We start from the raw sequence: 22702 nt of genomic DNA on the forward strand, positions 1-22702 counted from the left end.
ACACACACACACACACACACACACACACACACACACACACACACCGGCCAGCAGCAGCTGCTGCTGCTGCAGAGCAGACTTTACACCACAGAGCCAGACCAGGGAAAGAGGGAGGGAGGGAGAGAGAGAGAGAGAGAAAGGGAGAGAGAGTGAGAGTGAGAGAAGCCTAAGGATAGTGAGTGAACGAGAGAATATAGAGTGAGCAAGAGAGAGAGACAGAGAGACAGCGAGAGACAGGAGATGAGAGAATGAGAGTGAGAGAGACAGAAACAACAGCAGACAGAATGGGAGGAGTGAGAGAGAGAGAGGAGAAAGAGAGAAAGTGAGAGAGACAGAGAGCAGTACAGAGAGAGAAAGAGAGGTTGTGGAGACAGAGTTAGAGGAACTGGAGCAGAACCTGCCTTGTGTGTCAGTTCCAAAAAAAAAAAAAAAAAAAACGAGGAGCACTGTGCCTTTAAGAACAAATGCTGACTGGCTGCTCTGCCCCTCCACCCCACCCCACCCCCACCTCCCCTCCTCTCCCTCCTTCCTCCTGCCTCGCTCACTCAGCGCCACCCTCCCACCCTCCTCCTCCTCCTCCTCCTCTCCTCTTCTCCCTCTCCTCCCTCTCCTCCCCCTTTCCCTTTGCTCTGAGCGAAAGTGAAAAGCCCCAGCTTCTTATCTGAGCGTTTACAGCCAGGAGTTTGTAGGCTATTAGGCAGGTCTGGTGACAGAGAGGCAGACCTGACCCAGACTGGAGAGGGTGAAGGTCGGGGGGACGGGGGTGGGGTGAGAGAGGGAGGGAGAGAACGAGTGTGTGAGTGAGAGTGGGAGGGAGAGAGAGAGATAGAGATAGAGAGAGAGAGAGAGAGAGAGAGAGAGGGAGAGAGAAAAAGTGTGTGAGTGTGTGTGTGGAAGAGGGAGAGAGAGAGAGAGGGAGAGGGAGAGAGAGAAAGTGAGTGAGTGTGTGTATAAAGACAGAGAGAGAGAGAGAGACAGAGAGAGAGAGAGAGAGAGAAATGAGTGCCAGAGAAGAGCAGCTAAAGACTGGAGTGATTCTTGCTCTCTGGATCGTCTCCCTCCTGTTCCCATTCATGTCTCTCCAACAACCAGAGGCTAAGTTTAGCCCTCCACACAAGCCCCTATCTGATCCACTTGAAAATGCTTTACACAGAATGTCACGGCTAACGAATATTAACAACAGTTTGCATGGGCACTTACGACTTACTTTTGCATGGATGTTTATTTCTTATTATCGACTTAACGACAATATGACAATATGACAGTATACAGCGTATTTGAAATGCTTTGCATACAGCTTAATGTCTTATTAACTTCATGCATATCTAAAGTGGATTGTCATAACTTCATGTCTCATTTACCATATATTATGACATAGTGGTAGTATATTTGCATAGTAAATATTGTTTATATATTTATGTTGATTTAATCATTCGCATAAGAAGCTCTACGCAAATGCCAAACAATGAGAGGATGACAGAATACCACTTCCATTATGAAAACCAAACACCAAGGGAGACTGCAGCGATGAAGAATGTAGAGTCCCCTGAGGGGAAGTTGGTGAGTTGTGAGCTGGCGGTGGTGGTGTGGGGTTATGGGTAATGTAGTGCATTGGGAGGACTGGCACAGTGACATTGGACTGGGGTAGGTGGGGGAGTGGGTGTGGGTGTGGGTGGTGATGCTGAGTCACCCTGCTGCTGCTGCAACCAGGCCGCAGCACAGCGTCCCGGTCACACCCCGCTCCCCTCTGCACCCACCTCCCGCCTCCAGCGTCCAGCCTCCAGCCTCCCGGCTCAGCTCAGCTCTCACTCACCCTCCATCATTCTGACACGCTGACCACTCCACTACAGCCATAAATACACCATAGCACTGCACCACTCAAACACACACTCATACAGAGAGAGAGTGAGAGAGAGAGAGAGAGAGGCTGCACCTCAACTCACAGTTGTTGTTGTGTGGGTGTGTGTGTTTGTGTATGTATGTAATAGGACTGAATATCTCACAGAGTAACGTGTGAGATTACACCAACCCATAATGATGCTATTAAATGCCAGTAAATTGAACTATATTTAGTGTGCTGCATTTAATCGTGCATAAATTCCAATGTATTGAAATATCACAACATCAAGTAGTTCTGTCAATGTCTGTTCAAGCCCTCAAACATGGCATGCTAAGATTGTACGATTTTATATGGAAAGAGATGGCAAGATTGGCCAAGAATGTTATGAGAAGCACACTCGCATATACAGTAGAAGTTAAGAAAAGAGAAGTCAGACACCAGCGAAAGGGAGAGAGAACTAGCTTCACACAACACACACAACACACACAAACAGACACACGCACCCACACACACACACACACACACGCTCACACAAGGAGTTGAGCTAGTTTTAGCACTACAGTGTAGATACTTAAGGTTAGGAAAGGAGAACACACACCCATTGAGAGAGGAGGGGATAACTAGCCCTGTACACAGACATGAAACCACATACACACACACACGCACACACACACATAAACAAACACAGACACAGTTGAGGTAGCGCTAGCTTTAGCTCCAGAGTGCTTCCAGCTCAGCCGTGCCAGCCCTCCCCTGCCCCATCTGAGAGGGACTCTGTGCCAACCTCGTGGTCCGGTGGCGGTGGCAGGGGCACTGGCGGCTTCCAGAGGCAGGCCACGCATCAGCTGGCACCCAGCTTTGCCCGCTAACTACCAGACTGCACCCTTTTATACAACACCGTAAATTTTAACACTTCGCCAAGGTTGGCGTCTGGAAGCCACGCTCATTTAAAATGATTTACACCGACAAGGAGTCGGTTGCGGCACATTCTTTCGTTTTTTCGGCGTTTTTTCTGTCTCTCACTCTCACTCTTACTCTGTTATGTCCCTCCACCACTACCTGTCTCTCAGTCCAGCGTTCTGTCTCTAGCTGTTTCTGTCCCTCTTGTTGTTAAATCTACTGTAGTTGAGCTCTGGGCAGCAGCCTGTCAAACTGCTCCACAGTTAAAACTCTTGTTTTAAAAAAGGTCAGTGGCCACAGTCCCGACGATGTGACCGGATGTACTGTACAGCTACAATAATACTCCTGCATACTCTCACTAAGGAAGGCCCTGACTCAGCAGCTTTTCGCTAAGCATCCTCCGCTATGAATGTACATTAGAAACCAGACCAGTGACCAGCCACAGCTGCACTCCGACTAACTATTTGTTTTGGACGCGCTCAAGTCACAGATGGCTAAAGAGAGGATGGGTGTGGGGGGTGTTGGGGGGAGGGGGGGCTGTTTCCTTTCCAGAAAATAAATTAACAAAGATAGTAGTCATCTCATTGACTCACAAAGACATCCAGTCATCTGAGGACATGCTGCAGAAGGATCATCTATCTCGCAGTCAATAATAATCTGCCGTGTGAGTCATTTCATGCCACGTACAAACAAGACTGCACATTTACCTCACTGATGACCTCAAAAATGACGTAACATGTGAACTTACACAGAAATAAGATCATTTCTAAATGTTAAGATGATGACGAGACCAGGTCTACTCACTCACTGACTCCCCCCCCCCCCCAAAAAAAGCTACAAGTAATGTTGCTGGCTCAAAAACAATAACGTATTCCACTGACGTGATCAGTGATCAGTGACTGTCTTACTCAGAAACATCCTTTTCATCTCTGCAAGCTTTCTCGACAACAAGATCACAAACAAGTTAGCTAATCAAGCTAATCAGACTTGAAAAGGCAGCCGTGATGAGACAGACGGGAAAGGGAGAAGGGAGGGGGGACAGGGGGGGACTGTCTGACTCACCTCTCTCCTGCACGAAGTAGGCCAGGTAGAGGTCCAGCTCCTTGACGGAGACGCTGATGTGCCGCGGCTGCACGCACAGGATGGGGTTGGCGCAGTGGCCGCCCTTGACCAGCCGCTCGCCGTCGGTGCTCTCCAGCGGGATGCCCTTGAAGAGGATGACCATGACCAGGTCCAGGCGCCACACCTTGTCGGCCTGCCGCAGGCAGTCGATGCGCCGCATCTTGCCCTTCTGGTCGGGGTTGGACAGCACGCAGCAGGGCGCCTTCTTGCCCGTGATGGTCAGCACAAAGTCCTCGCGGCACTCCGGCCGGATGTCCTTGCGCAGCTTGGCCAGCAGGCGCGAGGCCCACTTCTGCTTCACCTCGGGCTTCTCGCCCAGCAGCTCGTCCTTGACCGCGCGCTCCTCGTCCTTGGTCATGCGCTTCTCGTGCTTCTTGAAGTACTTGCGCTTGCGCGCCTGCAGGTTGAACCAGGTGTAGGCGAAGGCACGCACATGCGGCAGTAGGGCCTCGATGAACGGATGAAACTCATCCTGCAAAAAAGAAACGAGAGGGAAGCGAAAGGGTTAGAACCGACTTAATTCGACTGAGTTAATTGTACGCTACACAGTAGACCACCAGAGACAATCAACCGCAGCTGCAGAATGGGTTGCATAACAACGGAAAGTCTGATTTAAAGGCCACAGACAAGCACCATTCCAATTAATTATATTGGGGACTTTACCAAACAACGCAGGACTCCACACCACATTTGGTCAACTGTCAGTCTCAATCAGCACTGGATATTTCCACCGAATAGTTACGTCAAGGAAATTCCACCATAGACTACAATCTGTTCTGCTTTCTATTTCAACGACCCAGTGTATGTAAATAAGACAAGCTTTAAAAAAATTACTAAAATATCCATGGGCCAAACCGGATACAGCACTGGAAGTCTTCACATGAAATCCACATGTGTGCATATAATGGGATTAACCAAACATACATGGAGCTCCTAATATAAGTTGCACAAATAGCGGCTCATTGTGTCTCATCTTGGAGTAACACCCCTGCACACACACACACACACACACACACACACACAGCAATCATTTATCCAATTAAGTTTTGTTGACTATTTTCCCTCTTAGTGGTGACATCTCAACAACAACAGTACACATCTGTGCGCCTTTGAGGCAAGCCACAGTTTCTGAACTGTTTAGGGCACCATAATTCTGTAACATTCGTTTAGAATGGCTAATTACTTCCATATTCCTCCATGCAAGAACACCCCTGCAGAACTGCCATACTTCATCATAAATGCCACTTTAAATCCATGTGCTCATAAACTAGGCAAAAACGCACGCCACGGTCAGAAAAGGACCTAAGGCATTGAGGTTGCATACAGTGTGTGTGTGTGTGTGTGTGTGTGTGTGTGTGTGCATGTGTGGGTCTGCTTTGTGTGCATGAAGGGAAAGGGGGACAGATCATTCCTCCAGAAAACTCTGCGGTAATAATCGCTCCAGATATTTCCACATATTCCACGAGCAAGCAGGGGATCTGCGGGCGCCACTTTCATTTTCGGAGGCCTCGGCGTAATTAAACGCAGCACGCCGCGCCGACACGGTAAGAAGTCTCCGAGCAAGGCGGGTCGGGTGGAAGGAGAGAGAGAGGGGGGGGGGGTCACTTTCTTTTTTAGAAGCATCCTTCTGGCAGCGTATATTTCGCATGGTGTCATGGAGGAGTTGAACAGCCTGGACCTCAGGGGTGTGATTTTGGCGGTGGTTGCGGGGAGATAGATGGGTTAAGGGGGGGGGGGGGGGGTCAGTGGTGTAAGCGATGGTGACGACGAGGGAGGAAGAGAGAGGGAGAGAGGGCGAGCGAGAGAGCGAGAGCACCCCGCGAGCTCCGCCTGAGCCCGCCAGCGCGGTCTAATTGGACATGACTGAGGCACACTGCAGATCTCATGCAATAAACAGTCTGAGCTGTTCTCAGCAGCACAACATTTTAAACGCTTCCAGCTGTCCCAGGACCAGGGCAGCCGGCTAGGCTGGCCTTGCAGCGCGCGCACAACGGCGGATTTAGGTAAACCTTTAAAGCCCCCCCACCCCCCAACCCCCCATCCTCATTTCTCCCCACGCAATACTTTCACTCTGTCACGGATAAACCGAACGTGCTCTGTTTTTTGTACTTGAAAATTGACACCACTGTTTGCAGGGGTAAAAGGAGGACACCTCTGAACCTCCATACCCCTAAGCCACCCCCCCCCCCCCATTCCCCTTTCCCAATACAAACACAAGTGTACTCACATAAATAAACACTTGCTACCTGCAAAGGCCTTTGCTGCAGCTATCTAATATTACAAAGCTATTATTCAGCGGCTGCCTTTCACTCGACTGAGTTACATTGTTTGAGAACAATGGCACCTCTGAGATTTTGCAATCAGCAACTGAAGTTTTATCGGTCAGCACACACAATCTGTCTACTCTCATGAGCAAAGGCACGAGGAGCGCCTACTAGGCCTCATCTCCCTGAGCAGGAAACCAGATTTTCACGTCTATTTTTGCACTGGAGCAAACGGCCGAGCCATAATGTGTTTATATTTCCAGTGACTTCAACTCCGTAGCTGGGAGGAAGAAGTTCAAAAGAAAAACAGTGTGCTGTAATTCTGAGGTCGGACAGACTGTTGTCCTGACTGGCCGAATGTACAGTACACACCGAGATCTGTAATCAGTGGCGGAAGAGGACCCGCGGAGCAGCGATAGAGTTACAGTGTAAACTTTCCGAAGGCTTACAGACAGAAACGCGGCTGATAGAAACCAGAGATCCGGCCCTGGAAAGGAGACAGAGACAATCCAAGCGGGCCTTTTCACGAATTTCCAAAGAAGCGGCGGCAAACTGAAAGACCTTAGCTGCCACTGGTGTCAAGGTCGGTCTCGTTTGATGTTGGAGGCAGTGCTTAGAGGGGTGTTATGCCAAAAATAAACTTTTTTTTCCCCCTGCAGTCTGAGACGACGGCCAAACTGGTACTTTTAATTTAAGTGACACTTGCCCCAGTGAGAAACTCAGTACCTTTTCTCTCTGTGTTTATGTTGTCTTAAGCCTTAAAAGACCTCCGACATGTAAACTTGCGTGTATTTAGAAAAGAGCCCGTTCTTACAGACAGCTGTCCATACATGTTCCTCAGCCATGTAGTGAGAGAGAGAGAGAAAGAAAGAGAGAGAGATTGACTCTCATTACACATACAGTACGGCGCTCACTTATGCACCAACCGCTCCCGAGGCAAAAATAAACATTAATTAGGCTCTCGCTTGCTGGCGCGCAAGCCGTGTTTTTGGAAAGCGCTTCCACGGCAGTTCAAGTTGAACTCCAGACCTGTGCACCGGACTTTGACGTGTTCTAGAATCCTCCTGTGCACATATAGTCCCCCATTTCCAGCTTTATTACGCTTCCACTGTTTTCATAGTCCCCCCACCTCTCCCCACCCCTCCCCACCCCACCCCACCCCACCCCTACCAAACCACCATCTACTGCTTCCATCTGTGCAAACCAACACAGTTTTTACGGGCGTCTACGGACAGGCCATGCAAAAGCCTATCCCGTTCCCACCTGCGAGCCTTGCCTATCGGCACCTTCGCTCGGCATAAATCACATGCTCCCTCCTCGGCTGTTACGGCTGCTTCTCGAGACTTGGAGTCTGACAAAGGGATCAGGAACCAAGCTGCACCCATTTATCTTCAAATGGAATAAGGCTTTGCCTCCGAGCTTGTTTACTTCACTAACATAAAGATGAAGAGGGGGAAGAGGAGGAGGGGAGGGGAGAAAAAGGGAGTTGTGTGTGAGAGCCAAACAGTAAAGGATCTGAGCGGCTCAGCGAGCACCCCCCCTCCTCCTCCTCCTCCTCCTCCTCCTCCTCCCATCTCCCTCTCTCCCTTTTCCATATTAGGCCTGGACACGCTCCAGTGGAATGCTCTGCTTTTCCTACAATCAAAATCAAAAGCGCGCCTTGACTCGGGACCTGTTTATACATTAACTGTACGAGTGTAATTGATAAACACAGAGGCGATGAATGGCCCCAGTGTGCCACGCGGACTGGGGGATCTTTGATCGGACCGAGGGCCAGCAGCGGGCAGGCGGCGGGCGGGCAGGTCTGCTGGGCTATCAGCCCCTGGCACGTGTTCCGCTGGCTGGGCACCACCCCCGAGACTCTGGATGCAGGCTAATGGAGTGTCCTGAGAAAACCCAGGGCCAGCCGGACGACTCGTGCATATGGGGAAAGGGAAAAAGACATGGCCTTCACAGCTGTATTTATGCAGTAATTGAATCATTTTGTTATTGCTGGGTCCAGGGAGATGTGTTTTTATTCCCGTCGGTTGCCGGGATACCGTTTTTATTATGTCTTAAACAGAGAATGTAATTTCTTCACAAATCTTTTTCCAAACCGAGCGGACTTGGGGGGGGGGAGGGGGAGGAGCTGCGCTAGGGGGAGGAGGCATGACAGAATGGGTTAGTTGTGGTGGAGACACATTGTGTCGCCATAGTGACACCCCTGTCACTCGCGCAAGGCACTTGAGCTCTGCTTGGAGCCCTATGCAAGTGCGGAAAAAAAAAGTTTGCATGAAATAAAGTGTGTGAAACTTTTGTTTTTCTCAATGCATCATTTTAAAAACCCAACTAATCCCACAGCAGACATCTTAAAATGTAACTTTCTGGCTTATGATATGGCAATTTGAGCTCCCTGTGAATGGAGAACTGCAAAGCAGGAGGATACAGCATTTGCAATGCCATGTGCTCTTTGCTTGGCCCTAAGAGACAAACAGAGTGTGTGTGTGAGAGAGAGAGAGACAGAGACAGAGAGAGAAAAAGAGAGAGAAAGAGAACGAGAAAGAATGAGAGAGAGACAAAGACAGAGCTGCATGCCAGGGGAACGAAAATGTTACCCAGTTCTTGAATCCTGCAGCGGCACTATTAATCGAGAATGCCATGGCATTTCTTATAGCAGAGCTCTCCTCCCCGCCCTTCCTGAACGGTTCCTCTGCAGCTGCCAAAGACGCTGGACACACACTGCCCAGATAACAGCTGACACGGTTTCGCTGAATTCTCCCCTTCCCCTTGCCCACTCTCTCTCTCTCTCTCTCTCTCTCTCTGTCTCTTTCTCTGTCACTCTGTCTCTTTCTCTCTCCTTTCCTGAGCTGGTTGAAGGTAAGAGAATGCAGAAAATAGCTGACTGTGACCAGCTGAAGAGTGCCCTCCACTATCGACAACATGCCACGCATATGCAGCCTGCCAAGCCAACTTGCAACAGGCTCACAGAATATGGCGCCAAATTTGTTTCTCTTTCTCCCCTCCTTCAGACAGCAAAATAACAGAGCACGTTTTGACAGTCCTTCCCAAACACCGATTCAAAAACAACGACTTCTAGACCACATGAGAACAATTTTTTGTGGAAAAAGCTACCAGTTTTGCGTCCAAAAGGCAAGGCTCATACATGCTCTGTTGAGCTAGGCACAAAGAGGAAAGATCTGGGGAGACACATTTGCGCACAATATGCCGTTAGACTGTGATAAGTGCTGGACTCGAACATGACTAACACCAGATACTGTGCTTCTAGGATAAAACACTTCCTCTTCTAGGAAAAGGTTTTTTTTTTCTTATCTACTTGCGTAAATTGAATTCAAAAGCATTCAAAAAAATATGTAAAAAATCAGGCGAGACAGTTATGACCGACACAAGGGCAAAAAGTTCAAACAGAGAGCATGTGCAGGGAACTCTCCATCCCTCCATGGCTCTTCCTCTGTCCTTCACACTCCACTGACCCACCTGAGGGGGAGGGCTGAGAGCAGGTCTTTGCCCAGGAACGGGGGGGGGCGGCAGGAGGGAGGGGGGGTCCCAGTGGGGTTGGATTAAGGGGGCAAGTGCAGCACCCCCAGCAGCTGCTGGCTGCTTTCCCCTTTCCCTCGTCCCAGAGAGAAGGAGGAGGAGGAGGAGGAGGAGGAGGAAGAGGAAGAAGGTAGGTAGGGCTCTGCAGGCACGCTGAAGTGGGTCAAAGGGAATGTGGTGTTGACTTCCAGCAGTGAGTCATCCTGCCTCACCACAGCATTAGTGCTGAGTCAGCATTCAGCCACGCACCATGACAATGGGGAGGCGGGGGGGGGGGGGGGGGGCATGGGGGGTTGTGGAGGGGTGGACAATCTCTGCACTACACCAGGAAAGCCGAGCAGGAGGCGGGAACACTGCAGTGTTGGAGTTTAGCTCAGGGCATTACTCCTTCCCTCCCTCTCCTTTAATTTCCCTGCTCTCTCTCTCTCTCTCTCTCTCTCTCTCTGTCCACTCTTTTATTTCCCTGCTCTCTCTCTCTCTCTCTCTCTCTCTCTATCGCTCCACTCTATCTGTGCGAGCAGTGCGGAGCATTGATTTTACAGCGTCTGCAATCTCCCTCTGCAACCTGAGTCCCGTAGTGCACCAAACACTACCTCACTGACAGCTATGTAAATGAAAGCGTTTTCGGAGTTCATTCACGTTAATTGTCCCACAAACGCCCCTTATAGTCAGACCCTGGCGGCTCGCTGCGTGTTTTAGTTTTTATGTCTACACACCACCAGCTCGCAAAAAAAAATCTAGACAGAATAGTCAATAAACAAGCTCTTTTTTTGAAAAGAGCGTGGTTCTTTATGCCTTTAACAAAAGACTTTTTCATAGAGCATTAATTTGAAACAATACGGGATAAATACCGCTGGTTTTTCCCATCCAGAGAGTGCGGTGAGGCTTAGTTTGAGTATTGTTTGGGGTGCATGTAGGGCCCAGCCTACTGAAATGGATCAGCATAATCAACCCGGCTCCAATCCCCGAGCAACAATTAGCACTTTATAGCGGCGCTGCCTTTATGAGGTCTATACATACTACACACGGCCCTTCCATGCATGTGTGTGTGTGTGTGTGTGTCTGGGTGCTTTGACACAAGCATCCTGTGTCTGAGGATCTGAAGAGTAGGGGGGCAAAGGGGAGGGAGGGAGGGAGAGAGGAGAAGAGGGGGTTGTCTGCACCATTAAAAGATCAATGAGTGTATGTAACGTGGGAAAAGGGAACGTAAGGTGAAGGAGGTGTGTGACTGCTTGTTTGTGGGTGTGTGAGTGCTTGTTTGTATGTATGCATGTGTGTGTGTATGCGTGCCTGCCTTTGTGAGACACACATGTGAAGTTGGATGGATGGTGTCTCTCACGGCTTGTTCTTAGGGATTCATCCCCTCGCATCGTCACAAGAAGAGCAGCTTTGTTGTAAAAAAACATTCCCATACATGACATCGTTCCCATCCATGACATCATTCATGTGAGCTTAGGGAGTGAACCGATTTACAAGTGAAAACCTTTGTTTCTCCAAAGTCCCTCCAAAGTCTACCACGGCTTTTAGCAATCTGAAAATCGTAATCTTCCATACATGGGCCTATCAAATCCTGCACATCCTGCCTGGTCCCTGACATTTTGGCATTTATAACGTCTGTAGAATGATTCATCCCCTTCAGTCCAGCACGGACGATCCCCAAGGGTCTGCGCTGAAGGTTTCTGCTGCGATTTTTAATGTCCGTTTTGCAGCGTCAGCCCACTTCTGCGCTGTGAGAGGACATCATGAAGCTGAGAGGTGGGCTCTGCGGATGGGCTCGTGCTAATGAACACATCCTCAGACTGACTCAAGACTGGGGTCCCTGAAGGGAGCTGCTCATGGCCCGCATATGAGATGCGTCCAAAAGAGCGAAAGAAGGGAAACGTTCACACACCTTCTTTCAAATTTCAAATCGTATCTTTTGTTTGCTAACCATTCACTCACTGTGTGAACGTTTGCGAACACACACATGGTTTAACGGTTCAAAGGAGGCCTGAACGCTGGACTAAGGGTTAGGATTTCAATTGAACAATTCAGTATATTCACAAAACAATGCTAAAAAAAATTGCCTTTTGAATTTGAATTTGTGCCCACCTCCATTAGCTGTCATTGGTGCAATGCATTCCAGCACTAGTTTGTCTATTTATGTTAACATTTGTTTGCATATATTGCACATCTCTTCTATTCTGATTCAGATGGGACTCTAACCCTACCTCGTTTAAAAAAACATTACACTAAACGAAAGATTAAGTATGGAGTGCTTGGTCTTACCGTAACACAAGGCATGTACTGACTGAAAGCAAGATACCAAGATGGTGCTGGAAACCCCATATTCACAGTAGAGTGAAATATAAAACCTGACGTCTGGTGTCTTGATATTTGTGAGTAAGGCTTCCCCCTCTCAACACACACATACACACACAGACACACACAGTTTCACAATACAGTTTGACCACAGTATCTTCAGTGTGGGAGCAGCTCAACTGATATCCAACAGTGAAACTGACAGTGCTGCCAGCTCTGATCACAGGTGCAGGTGTTAGCGTGTTGGAACGACGACAGTAATACATTTTGATAAATTGATCCGTGCAGCATAACAGAAAAACGAGACGGGAAACACTGCCTGAAATCAATACAAATTCCGCACGGCCCATGTCCCCTCATCCTTCTTCTTCTTCTTCTTCTCCCTTTTCCCTTCCTCTTTTCTGGCTTTCTCTTCAGCTTTCCATCAAGTGAAAATACCAGAGCGAGGCTCTGCGAGTGAGGGGTGTGTGGTGTAGTGGGTAGGGTGGGGGTGAGGGTGGAGGGTGGAGGGTGGAGAGTGAGGCTGGGGGGGTGGGGGGGTGGGGGGGGCAACTCAGGCAGTGAGGTCTTTTGAAAACGGCAAAAGAACCACACTTGAGCCGTGTCCTCGGCCAGTGGAGGACAAAGCGCGTCCATTATGAGGGATTAAACGGATTGCCTGGTCGGATGGGCAGACGCCCGTGACCTCCCGTGGGGGCCCGCGGCTGGTGGGGCAGGCGCTCTGGGAGGCCGTGATCCCGCTCCTCCTCCCCCGCCCCCCGCCCTCGCTCCGGCTTAAGCCTGGCTCAGGGTCCGCTCGCCGTCTCAATGGCTGCAGGTCGCCGGGGTCGCGACCTCGCGCACACTCACAATTGCCTCTGAGGCTGCACACGCACACATTCACAATAAGAGGCCGTGGCCACAGGCGACAGACACCCGAACAGCATAGAAGAGTGACTCCCCACCCCACCCACCCCCCCCGCACAGTGGATATCTGTCGATTCACACCAGCAGGCTGACTAACCCGAATTAGAGCCACAGTGGCATTTCGCCGCCGACTGTTCCCCTCGCAAACACCCGCACAACTTCGGCACAATGGCAGGCATGTGCAGAACACATGCACCAACTGTCTTCCTATTCCCAGTCAGGGCCTGTGTTGTGGTGCAATGTCAACATTAATATGGCGGCCATTATTTCAGCGGTCCTATAAGTTTATTTATGAATGAAAACACATCTGGTGAGAGTTAAAATAAACAGCCCCTCCTTCGTGGTCTCTGCCCGGAAGGTCACATTGGCTGTTATCGCGTCGGGTCAGACTTGAAAATTGATACGCTGGTGCTGAAACTGTAATATGGAAATAAAGGGGATCGTCATGCAAATAAATAAATGAAGGGCTCAATAAAACAACAAGCTGCTGCGGCCCTGTAAATACCAGTGCACCACGGCCCATCAATAACTGTCAGGGGAGAGAGGAGCGAGAGGCAGGCTGCGGGCGTGTGTGCGCGTCAGGCCTTCCCATGTGAAAGTGATGGCAAACAAAGATGTTACCTCAGCTAACCCCTGCACTGCAGCAGTCTACAAGCTAACACACTCACACACACGCACAAATACACACACATGAATACAGTGCGTACGTAGGCATGGAAATTAAGATACACAGCCGTATTCACACATGCCACACAAAAATACAGCTGAAAATATAGTCCATATACCGGTGTGTGCGCAATTCTCAAAAAGACAAGCAATATAAATATTATTTCTGCATGCCCCAAATAATTTTCTATCCCAGTCTGTGTATTGTACCTGATAGAATAATAACCATTCAGCACTACCTTCCACAATGACTTGCGGCTGATTTATTTTCAATCATGTTGATAGCCTGGAGCTGGTAAGCCGTGGTATTGTGACAGTGAGAGCTCGCTATCTGTCATCCCATCTTAATCCTCCCCAATCACCATGCACGAGCAGAGAAGCTCGGTGGACTGTGTTTCCACCGTGGGCAGCTGTTTCCCGATTACAACATTCTTCATTTTATTTGGGGCCAGATTTGACGGTATTATGAAAGCCTGTGTTTGCAGCACAAAATCCCTTTACAACGGAGACTTTTTTTTTTCCATATAAAATTACGTTTTCGAGTCGGGCCCTCCGTCTCACGGCACCGATGCAGGGAGAAATTATTGTTCCGCGTTTCACTACAGCTAACACGCTGACGCCGCTTTATTTTAAACAGCATTACTTAAAACAAATAAAAAAACTTTTTTCCCCAAACATTATACACGCCATAGTGTTCACACACCACAGACGGATGGAAACCACTAATTTGGAGACTGAAGTAAAACTATATGCTTGATTTAAAAAAAAAAAAAGAAAAATAACTGCCTAAAACATACTGCACCACAGGAGCACAACGACATGCCCACTGCCTTGGTTCACACAGAGCACACAGAGATGGCTTTTAGTTGTATTTTACTATAGTGCACAGCAATAGACTAACGTTTCCACACTTATGTGTCTTCGTCAGGGTCCACAATTGTTTTACATGTCCACCGCCTTCTTTGAAAAAACAAAACTTAGCGCATACAGTATCTGTTAATACTGTTATTACAACAACACAGAACTAAGCCTGAAGTCCCATAGAGCAGCATTTGCAGAGGCAGAGGACGGGGGGAACACCACGCGACGATCGCCTGGAAAGACCGGGCCTCTTCCCAGCAGTGCCGCAACACAAACCCAGTGAGAAGGCTCGACTACGGCTATTCAAAACCCACTTGTGTAACGAGGCCATAAACCCAGACGACACCAAGAAGAACATGAGATCCAGCAAGCAACCAAAACAGCACAATACAGACGGCCAAGTCTGATCACACAGAACCAGTCGGATATATATATTTTAGGATTGTTGCATTCATTTTAACTTTTAATTTTGGGTTTTAAAAAGTTCACATCTTGGGAAAGTTTTGACAGTCATTTCTATTTGTATACACAAAGTGAATGATTTTAACGTATAACATATCACTTGCAAATTATATATAAAAAATATCCCTCAAAACTGTGTCTCACAACAACATGCTAACAAAACACTTTTTGCAAACAGCCTCCCTCTCCTCTGGCAACAACCAAAATTGGTTCAGCTCCAGCAGACACAATGGTGAGCCAAAAAATTATCTTCACAGAAGCCATCAGATGTGCTTTGAAGTTTGATTCAACAGGTAATGAGCCCGCTAATTTAGATGAAGCTAAACAGGTGATTTAACTTTAGCCATCCCAGTGGCTAATTGGGAGGTGGTGACACCAGGAGGGATCAGGGGACTAGGGATTAGCCCCCATCTGTTCCTCGCACGGAGTGGAGCGGAGCAGAGCGGAGCTGACCAGACCCGCCTTTTCCCAAAACCGTCATTGAACAACACACATCGTTCAGGGGTCAAGACATAATCATCTTGAACTCTCGCGATCGTTGCTAGTTACCAATGGCGGTTGCTTGAGGACACATTCTGTAGACATGGTCCAGTCGAGCAACAGGGCTGAACTGGCAATCTCCACCCCTGTGCGCTCTCTCTCTCTCTCTCTCTCTCTCCCTCTTTCTCCATCTCTCTGTGCATTTAATTACATTTGCAGTGTAATTGAATTTAGCTTGCACTCCCTCCTCAGTATCAAACCAGTTCTAATCCTGGAGAATCCAGGGAAAATTAACTAGGCCCTATCTCCTTTCTCATCCCCCCTCTCTCTCTATTTCTCCCTCTCTCCCTCCTTCTTCCTCTTTCGATGTATCTCTCTCCAACTCTCCGGTCTCTATTCCCTCTCTGCCATAGAAGCGTTGCCGAAAAGCCCAAATCAAATTAAATCTACTTTCAAATGGGATGAATAATTTATCACCCCAAAAAGATGATGATACTAAGCTGTTCAATTATTTAAGCGCCAGAACGGAATCTGAAGACCGGTTGACACTCGCCTGCCCCAGTTTAGCTTCTGGGGCTTTTCAAAGGCGTCAGGGCCCCAAATCTCAGCATCCACAAGGCAGCAGGTTGGCCGTCTTTCCCTGCCGCTGCCTCATCAAGAGGCCAGGCAACTTGAGGATATCCCCACCACTGAACAAAGGGCCATTCAAGTGTGGTTCAGCAGCTCGCCACAAACCAGGGCTTCTCTGTGAAGTGGTCTGAAGTCAGGGGAGAAATGCTTTGTGTATTGACAAACTAATGACCTGTGCGTTTCTAAAGTCAGACTGCTAACGTAAACTCCTTGCCTAGTTAAGTATTCAAGCGCACAGCAGAGTGACTTCCAAATTATCAAGCGAGGCTTTGAGTAGAATTACACAGTGCATTTTTGTGTCATCACAGCCTATGCTCTCATTTAATGGCTTAGTGAAGAGACATAAATATTTGGAAGTGTCTTACTTACACAACTGTTGCCTGTTCTTTTGAGCAATGACTGAATTACCTGAATCAGCACTAGCATTAGATGTGATTTTGAGTTTGAAAATATGGACCACACAGACTATTGCTTTGACTAACTATCGAGTAGGAACATCCGTTTTCTTTTTTTCGAGATATGTAAGTACGCATATATACAATGCTCTGAACACAGCACTGACTCTTGCCACTTGTGACACTTGTAACCGAAAATCTAAGTTCTCACTTTTCTACCACAAACACAGAAAAAATGCCATATCACCCGGTTCCAGATTCTGAGACAATACGACACTGACAGCTAATATCAGAAGTCACGGAACCCTCTGTAAATTACATGCCATGGATCAGACAGCAATATTCATCTGCTACACGAAACAATGGGCAAACTGATGCCTCCTCTCCTCTGCACTGTGCACCTTAACCTCCCGTTCACCTGATTTTCCAGCGATACGCCAAGCAACAGACGTCCCTTTTGCCTGTCACATTGTCTCAGGGAGAGATCAAAAAACGAACTCGGCTGAACCCGACGCTTTAAAGACGACACTTGAGAAGGGTGGCTTCTGAACAGCGTGTACCTAAAGCTCCGTGAATACCAGGAGCGTATCCCCAGTGCACTTTATCTGCTTCAGGCCCGTGAGGACAGTAAACTCTGTCTGACCCCCCACCCCCTCCCCCCAATCAAAACGGCTTTCTTCCAGAAACCTCAGAGAGCAGGTGTGGGTGGAAAGAGAGACAGTGAGAGAGAAAGTGAGAGTGTGAGGAAGAAAGAGTGTGAGAGACAAAGGGATCAAGAGAGAGAGAGAGAGAGAAAATGAGAGCAAGGAAGAGAGAAAGTGTGTGATAGAGAGACACAAAGGGGGAAAGGAGAGAGTTAAAAGAGAGCTAGACGGAGAGAACAAGAAAGACAGAGAGAGAGAGACTTCCTTCACATGAAGAGAAGAGGCGCGACTCCCGACGCAGACTAAAGAGCTGTCATCTTAGCTTCCCGGGAGCTCTCAGATAGCGTCGTCCCACCCCGCCGCTCTTCTGTTACATTCAATTACATAACCCGCCACCAGGCTAATCTCCCTAATCCCTGTCGTGCCACAACTGGGCACCACTCGGAGCCTGCACCAAAGCCTGCGCTTTAAACTCTGCTTCCTTCTTAATATCTGTGTTTTCCCTTTTCTTCCCCCTTTCTTCCTGTGTGGAGGATGAGGACGAGGAGGAGGAGGAGGAGGAGGAGGATCTTTTGGCCTAAAAAGCTGCGCTGGCTGCATTAGGCTTTGCGCTGCCATTCACTGGAGCAGTTGTTTTTGCCTGGCAGGGGGCTTTTACAGGGCGACGGCCTGGCTGACAAGTCACCTTGCCTGATGGACTGTTTGGAAATCCCTCCACTTGCCCTTTCCCTCCTCTCCGCCGGTGTAGAAATGCTTGCCATAAATACACACACACACACACACACGCTGGTTGCGGTCTGCTGGTTGGAAACAGCACCATACGGAGCGAAACTGCTCCCGTGGGGGCCGAATGGCATATATATTGTCTGAGTCGCGGCTTAATCGTATATCAATAGCCACTTGCGAATAATGCATAAAACAGGCAACCTTCTGAAGGCTAGTGTTCAGTTATTAGGTTCACCGAAGTGACGCAAGTCAATGGGTGTCCGTCAGCAAGGGTTTCATTCATGAATTACTCAAACTAACTGCTTGTGTCAAAAAACCCTGTGGGCCCAAGTCCTTTGCTTCAGCCAATACAGACCAGCTGCATTGCAAAACTGTAGCACATTGAGTAAAAATCGCTTGGGGAAGGGTGTGTAGGGGGGGTTGGTGGGTGGGTTAGGTGGAGGGACAGGATGGTGTGATATGGGGTTGGGGGGGGGGGGGGGGGGCGTAGCGGGTCTGTGAGGAAACGAGTCCACCGGGGCACAGATATGTAAAGTATTTCATAACTAAGAAAGGACATTAGAAGGGGCTTAACATCGCCAGGGATTGTGGTGCAACTCTGCCGCCTGGCCTAAATCTGCATGGCCAACGCTACCAAGTCATATTAGGTCAAAGCCAAATGTTGACGTGTCCTCGTTCCCAGCACCCAAGCACTTTGGCACGGATCCTAATTCGCAGAGATCCCTGTCTGGACATGTAATAAGTACACCTCTGAGGCTTGCAGCTCTCTCTCTCTCTCTCTCTCTCTCTCTCTCTCTCTCTCTCTCTCTCTCTCTCTCTCTCTACAGCCTGCTCTCTCACTTTCTCTTCTCACCACTCTCTCCCTCTTTCTCTCTTCTCACTCCTCTCCGTCTCCGTATCCCTCCCTCACACTCAGTGAGTGCTCGGTATCTGTCCTTATCCGGACGCTCTCTCTCTCTCTCTCTTTCCCTCTCTACCTCTCTCTGGTTTTCTTTTTCTCTTTCCTTCTGTCCTTCTCACTCTCCTTCGCTCCTTCCTTCTCTCTCTCTCTCTGTCACTCTCTCTCCCTCTCTCGCTGGGTCTCACTTATGACACCTCTGTGGGTTGTTGATGTGTGTTGAAATGGAGAGTGTGCTCAGATGGAAGAGCAAAGAGGGAGATGGGGTTCTCACTCTCTCACACACACATGCACGCGCACACACACGCGCACACACACACACACACACACACACACACACACACACACACACACACACACACACACACACACACACAGAGCAATGTCATGTCTGTGAGATCAGTGTGTGCAGGCAGGATGCCCTTAAAGGACAGCCTCAGAGAAAGGCTAAGAATGAATAGATGCACTGTGCGTCTGTCTTTAGGCTTCTCGAACCCCCACAGCGGGGGATGGGATTGCGGATGAACAGAACAGCAAGACAAAAACATGATGACAAAAAAGATAGACAAATGCAGAGAAAGAGTAGGAGAGAAAAAAGAGGAGGGGGGTGGAGGAAGAGAACGCCTGCTAAACATATTTCACCCATGCCAGCTAAGCAATAAATTCTAGCAGGAGCAGGGAATTGAGTCCAGGCCTTTCCAAACTCTCTACAGGTGTCCATCCTGTGACATGGCCTCTGACAGCTCCCATACACCCACCCTTCCCCCAGTGCCTTATCCCCAAAAGCCCCCACCTGTCATGCTATCAAACAAAAACTACTGTACACCAGCCGTCATTTCCCATACAGTCACACACCCACACAAACACACTCAGTCACTCTCTCTCTCACACACACACAGTGATTCTCTCTCTCTCTCTCTCTCTCTCACACACACACACACACACAATAAATTGCTGCACCTTTAAGTGGCCTTGCAAAACTCAAATGCACACTGACTCTCCCATTGCATCAGCGACTGGCTCCAGCCAAACTGTTTTCTTTTATTTGCTCCTGTCCAAAAACGCTTCTCAAGCAAAAGAAAAGCAGAAACAAAGAGGCCCCATCACTCACTGCAGATGCAGATCGATATCGATGTATCTCCTGGCTCACCACGAGCGTATAATTTACCCAAGATTTTATGTTAACGTTTCTTTGTTTTGGACATGGATTTTGCTTTAAAAAATGAATTTAGCTTATGGCCGGGGACTGGCTCCGGAGCGCAGAATCTCGGCCAAAAAAAACCTACGTCCAAAGCCTTACAACGAGCGCAAGAGGATCTCCCTCTTGGGACGGCCACCGCTTCCGCGCTCCCGGTCCGTCTCTGCATTAAGCGCTGCCTGTGTGTTGACAGGGATTTATTGTGTGATATATCACGTCCCTCCGCTCGGAGACACTACGGATTCACAGTGACAGTGCTGTGCTACTGCGGTTTCTTTGCCAAGCGAGTTTTTCATCTCGGTCGCATGCCGAGGTAGGGGCGGGGGGGTGGGAGAGCAGCAGGCTGTTGGCATGTCATCAAAAAGCCACCACACCATCTGAAGTCTTTTCGGTGCTGCCAATATCAGGAGTTTGGACTGGCTGTCATGTCTGGTCAAAAGAGCCAATCGCGTTGCAGACGCCAAAGGGCCTCAAGGAGGTGTCGCGCCCGCCCGAGTTCAATCCAGGTCGACCGTACGGAAAATAAGTATGTCAGGCGAGCACAATCATTAAACTTCAATCTACTCAATACTAAAACAACATTTATCCAAACCTTTTAATGACACATTGCAAATAGAAAAAGACCAGAAAAGTGACAGCGTTTCCCCAAAGGCTAATAAAGTAGAACATGGCAAATATTTTCGCTGCTGTAAGAGGAAGAAGACGCTGCTTTCACCGAGACGCATAACGAGAATGGTCATGACCACAGGCATGCGGCAGGAATTAGAGCCTTTCAATTTCCTGCACAACGTATAATTCAATAACTGAGATAAGTCATCGCTCAAAGTCAAGGCGGGGAGAAACAATGAACAATGCATGAGAGGGCAACTTCCATACTGGGCTTACGAAGCACACGGTTGCTTGTCCTTGGGATTATGGAGTTTTTGAAGCCTTCGGTAAATTTCATCATATTACAATTTTTAGTCAATCTTCTTAGCACAATTTGACGAGACAGAGTAATTCTTCCTTTCCTGTTCTGACACTAATGGTGAAGTTTTGGCAACAAATCTGAAACTAAGGGAACCCTAACGTTATTTTTAGGTGCTGATTACGTTGCGTTCAAATATTGTTGTTGCCATGCAAGGGTGGCAAATCTAGACAGGCAAGTTGTTACACTGCACCACCACCAATGATCATTTCCTTCTAAAAGAACTTCTTCAACGATTCTGAAAGTCATCCCATTAACAGGACTGCTTCCTCTCTCCCACTACGATACAAGTGGAAGCCACATTTCAACCTAGATTGTAAGATACTAATCCTGCAGAGAAAATGCTAGAGCACGCTCCAGCTCCTCAGTGGCTCGAGCCCCAGAGCCTGGCTATTACCCTGTCAGAATCATGGCAGAGTGAGCTGCCCTTTGGTCAAAAAAAAAAAACGCTCTTGGCATTGTGTAAGACTGTACTATAGAGGGCACCAGACCAGTGTGCAACACCAAAGCCTGGCAAAGGCAGGGAAAAGATGGCAGCCCCCTGTGGGGTTCACCTACAAAGGGGCCGTCGTTGTCGGAAGCGAGAGAAGGAAGGTCAGCAAACCACAGCCGCAACAAGCCCATGCTTCAGCGGTAAGCTTCCAGTCACTGTTATGATCAGAATGGGAAACTTGCACTGACGGTTTCTGTGTGGGTTACATTTCAAAATGAGTCCACATTGAAACTATTCAGGTGCTACCAGTTTCCAAATGAGTAAGTAGCCTACATACGTAAATCAACACTAACCACATAGTACACAAAATACATGAAGCATACATTTTTTTCAGCTATCAGGAAGTTATGATAAAAATACATGCCGCGTATACTGTCCTTCTTTAATGTACTTTTCTGAGCTGCAACTTTGCTCACTTACGAGTCACTTTTGATTTTAAAAAGTATTTCAAAGAAACGCATACAAATGCACGAATACGTGCGAACAAGCTTATCCCAACAGCCAGCTGCAACGCTTAAGTCCCTCTATCTGAGGAGGAGAGGAAAGCCCTCTGCAGCGTCGCACGTAGAAACAGTTATCTCAGCTGCATGTGACTTCTCCTCTACCGGCCAAGCAGTTGGTCAGCACACAAGACTCCATATTCCCGCTCCAGGAAAGAAAAAAAAAAGAAAAGAAAAAGAAACTAGCCTCCTTCCCTCTCCATAAAATAGAAAGATGTGGCCTGACCCTTTACTAGAGCACCTCCAGAGGGTGGAGGTGGTGGGTGGTGTGGAAGGTGGAGGCTGGAAGTAAGGATTGGAGGACTTTGGAGAGTTTGCTTTTGATGCCTTAATTGAGCCCCCTCCAGTTTCACCTTTGTCTTAATTGTCATCCCTAACAAGGAGCTCATCTCCCACTGAGTCTACAGCGCTGCCATGGTTTTGAGGAGCGGACGTGAGCGGAGGAGAGAAAACAGAGAGGTGTCTCTCCGACTACCAAGCCCCCCTCCGTGCCACTCTATCACTTGATGCCTGCCACAAAATAAATATGAATTGACATAACTATATATATATATATATATATATATACATATATACTACAAATATGCGTATATACTGTGTATATATATATATATATACATATATATATATATATATATATATGTGTGTGTGTGTATATATATATATATGTATATATATATATATATATGTGTGTGTGTGTGTGTGTGTATACATATATATATATATATATATATATGTATAATATCATGTAACACTATATAATTTACTTGGTTGGAACAATTTGCCTATAAATATATATATATATATTTGCTGTATATACCAACCAAGTAAATGATAGTGAACTGATCTATTTACAGCACTTTGTAATGGAGCTACAAGATATGTTAGAGCTTGATGCAATGAAACTTCAAGAAA

General features: G+C 48.0%; 1 protein-coding gene across 4 annotated transcripts in view; it reads right to left on the reverse strand.

The window, feature by feature from the left end:
• Positions 1 to 22702, reverse strand: part of nfic (nuclear factor I/C) — a 113214-nt gene that overhangs the window by 82117 nt on the left and 8395 nt on the right. For all 4 annotated transcript variants that reach the window (XM_062555547.1, XM_062555548.1, XM_062555549.1 and 1 more), the window contains exon 2: positions 3803 to 4334. In XM_062555547.1, the coding sequence (XP_062411531.1) occupies positions 3803 to 4334 (532 nt within the window). The remainder of the gene's footprint in view (positions 1 to 3802; positions 4335 to 22702) is intronic.

This window comes from Sardina pilchardus, chromosome 15, assembly GCF_963854185.1.
Source record: "Sardina pilchardus chromosome 15, fSarPil1.1, whole genome shotgun sequence".
Lineage (NCBI taxonomy): Eukaryota > Metazoa > Chordata > Actinopteri > Clupeiformes > Clupeidae > Sardina > Sardina pilchardus.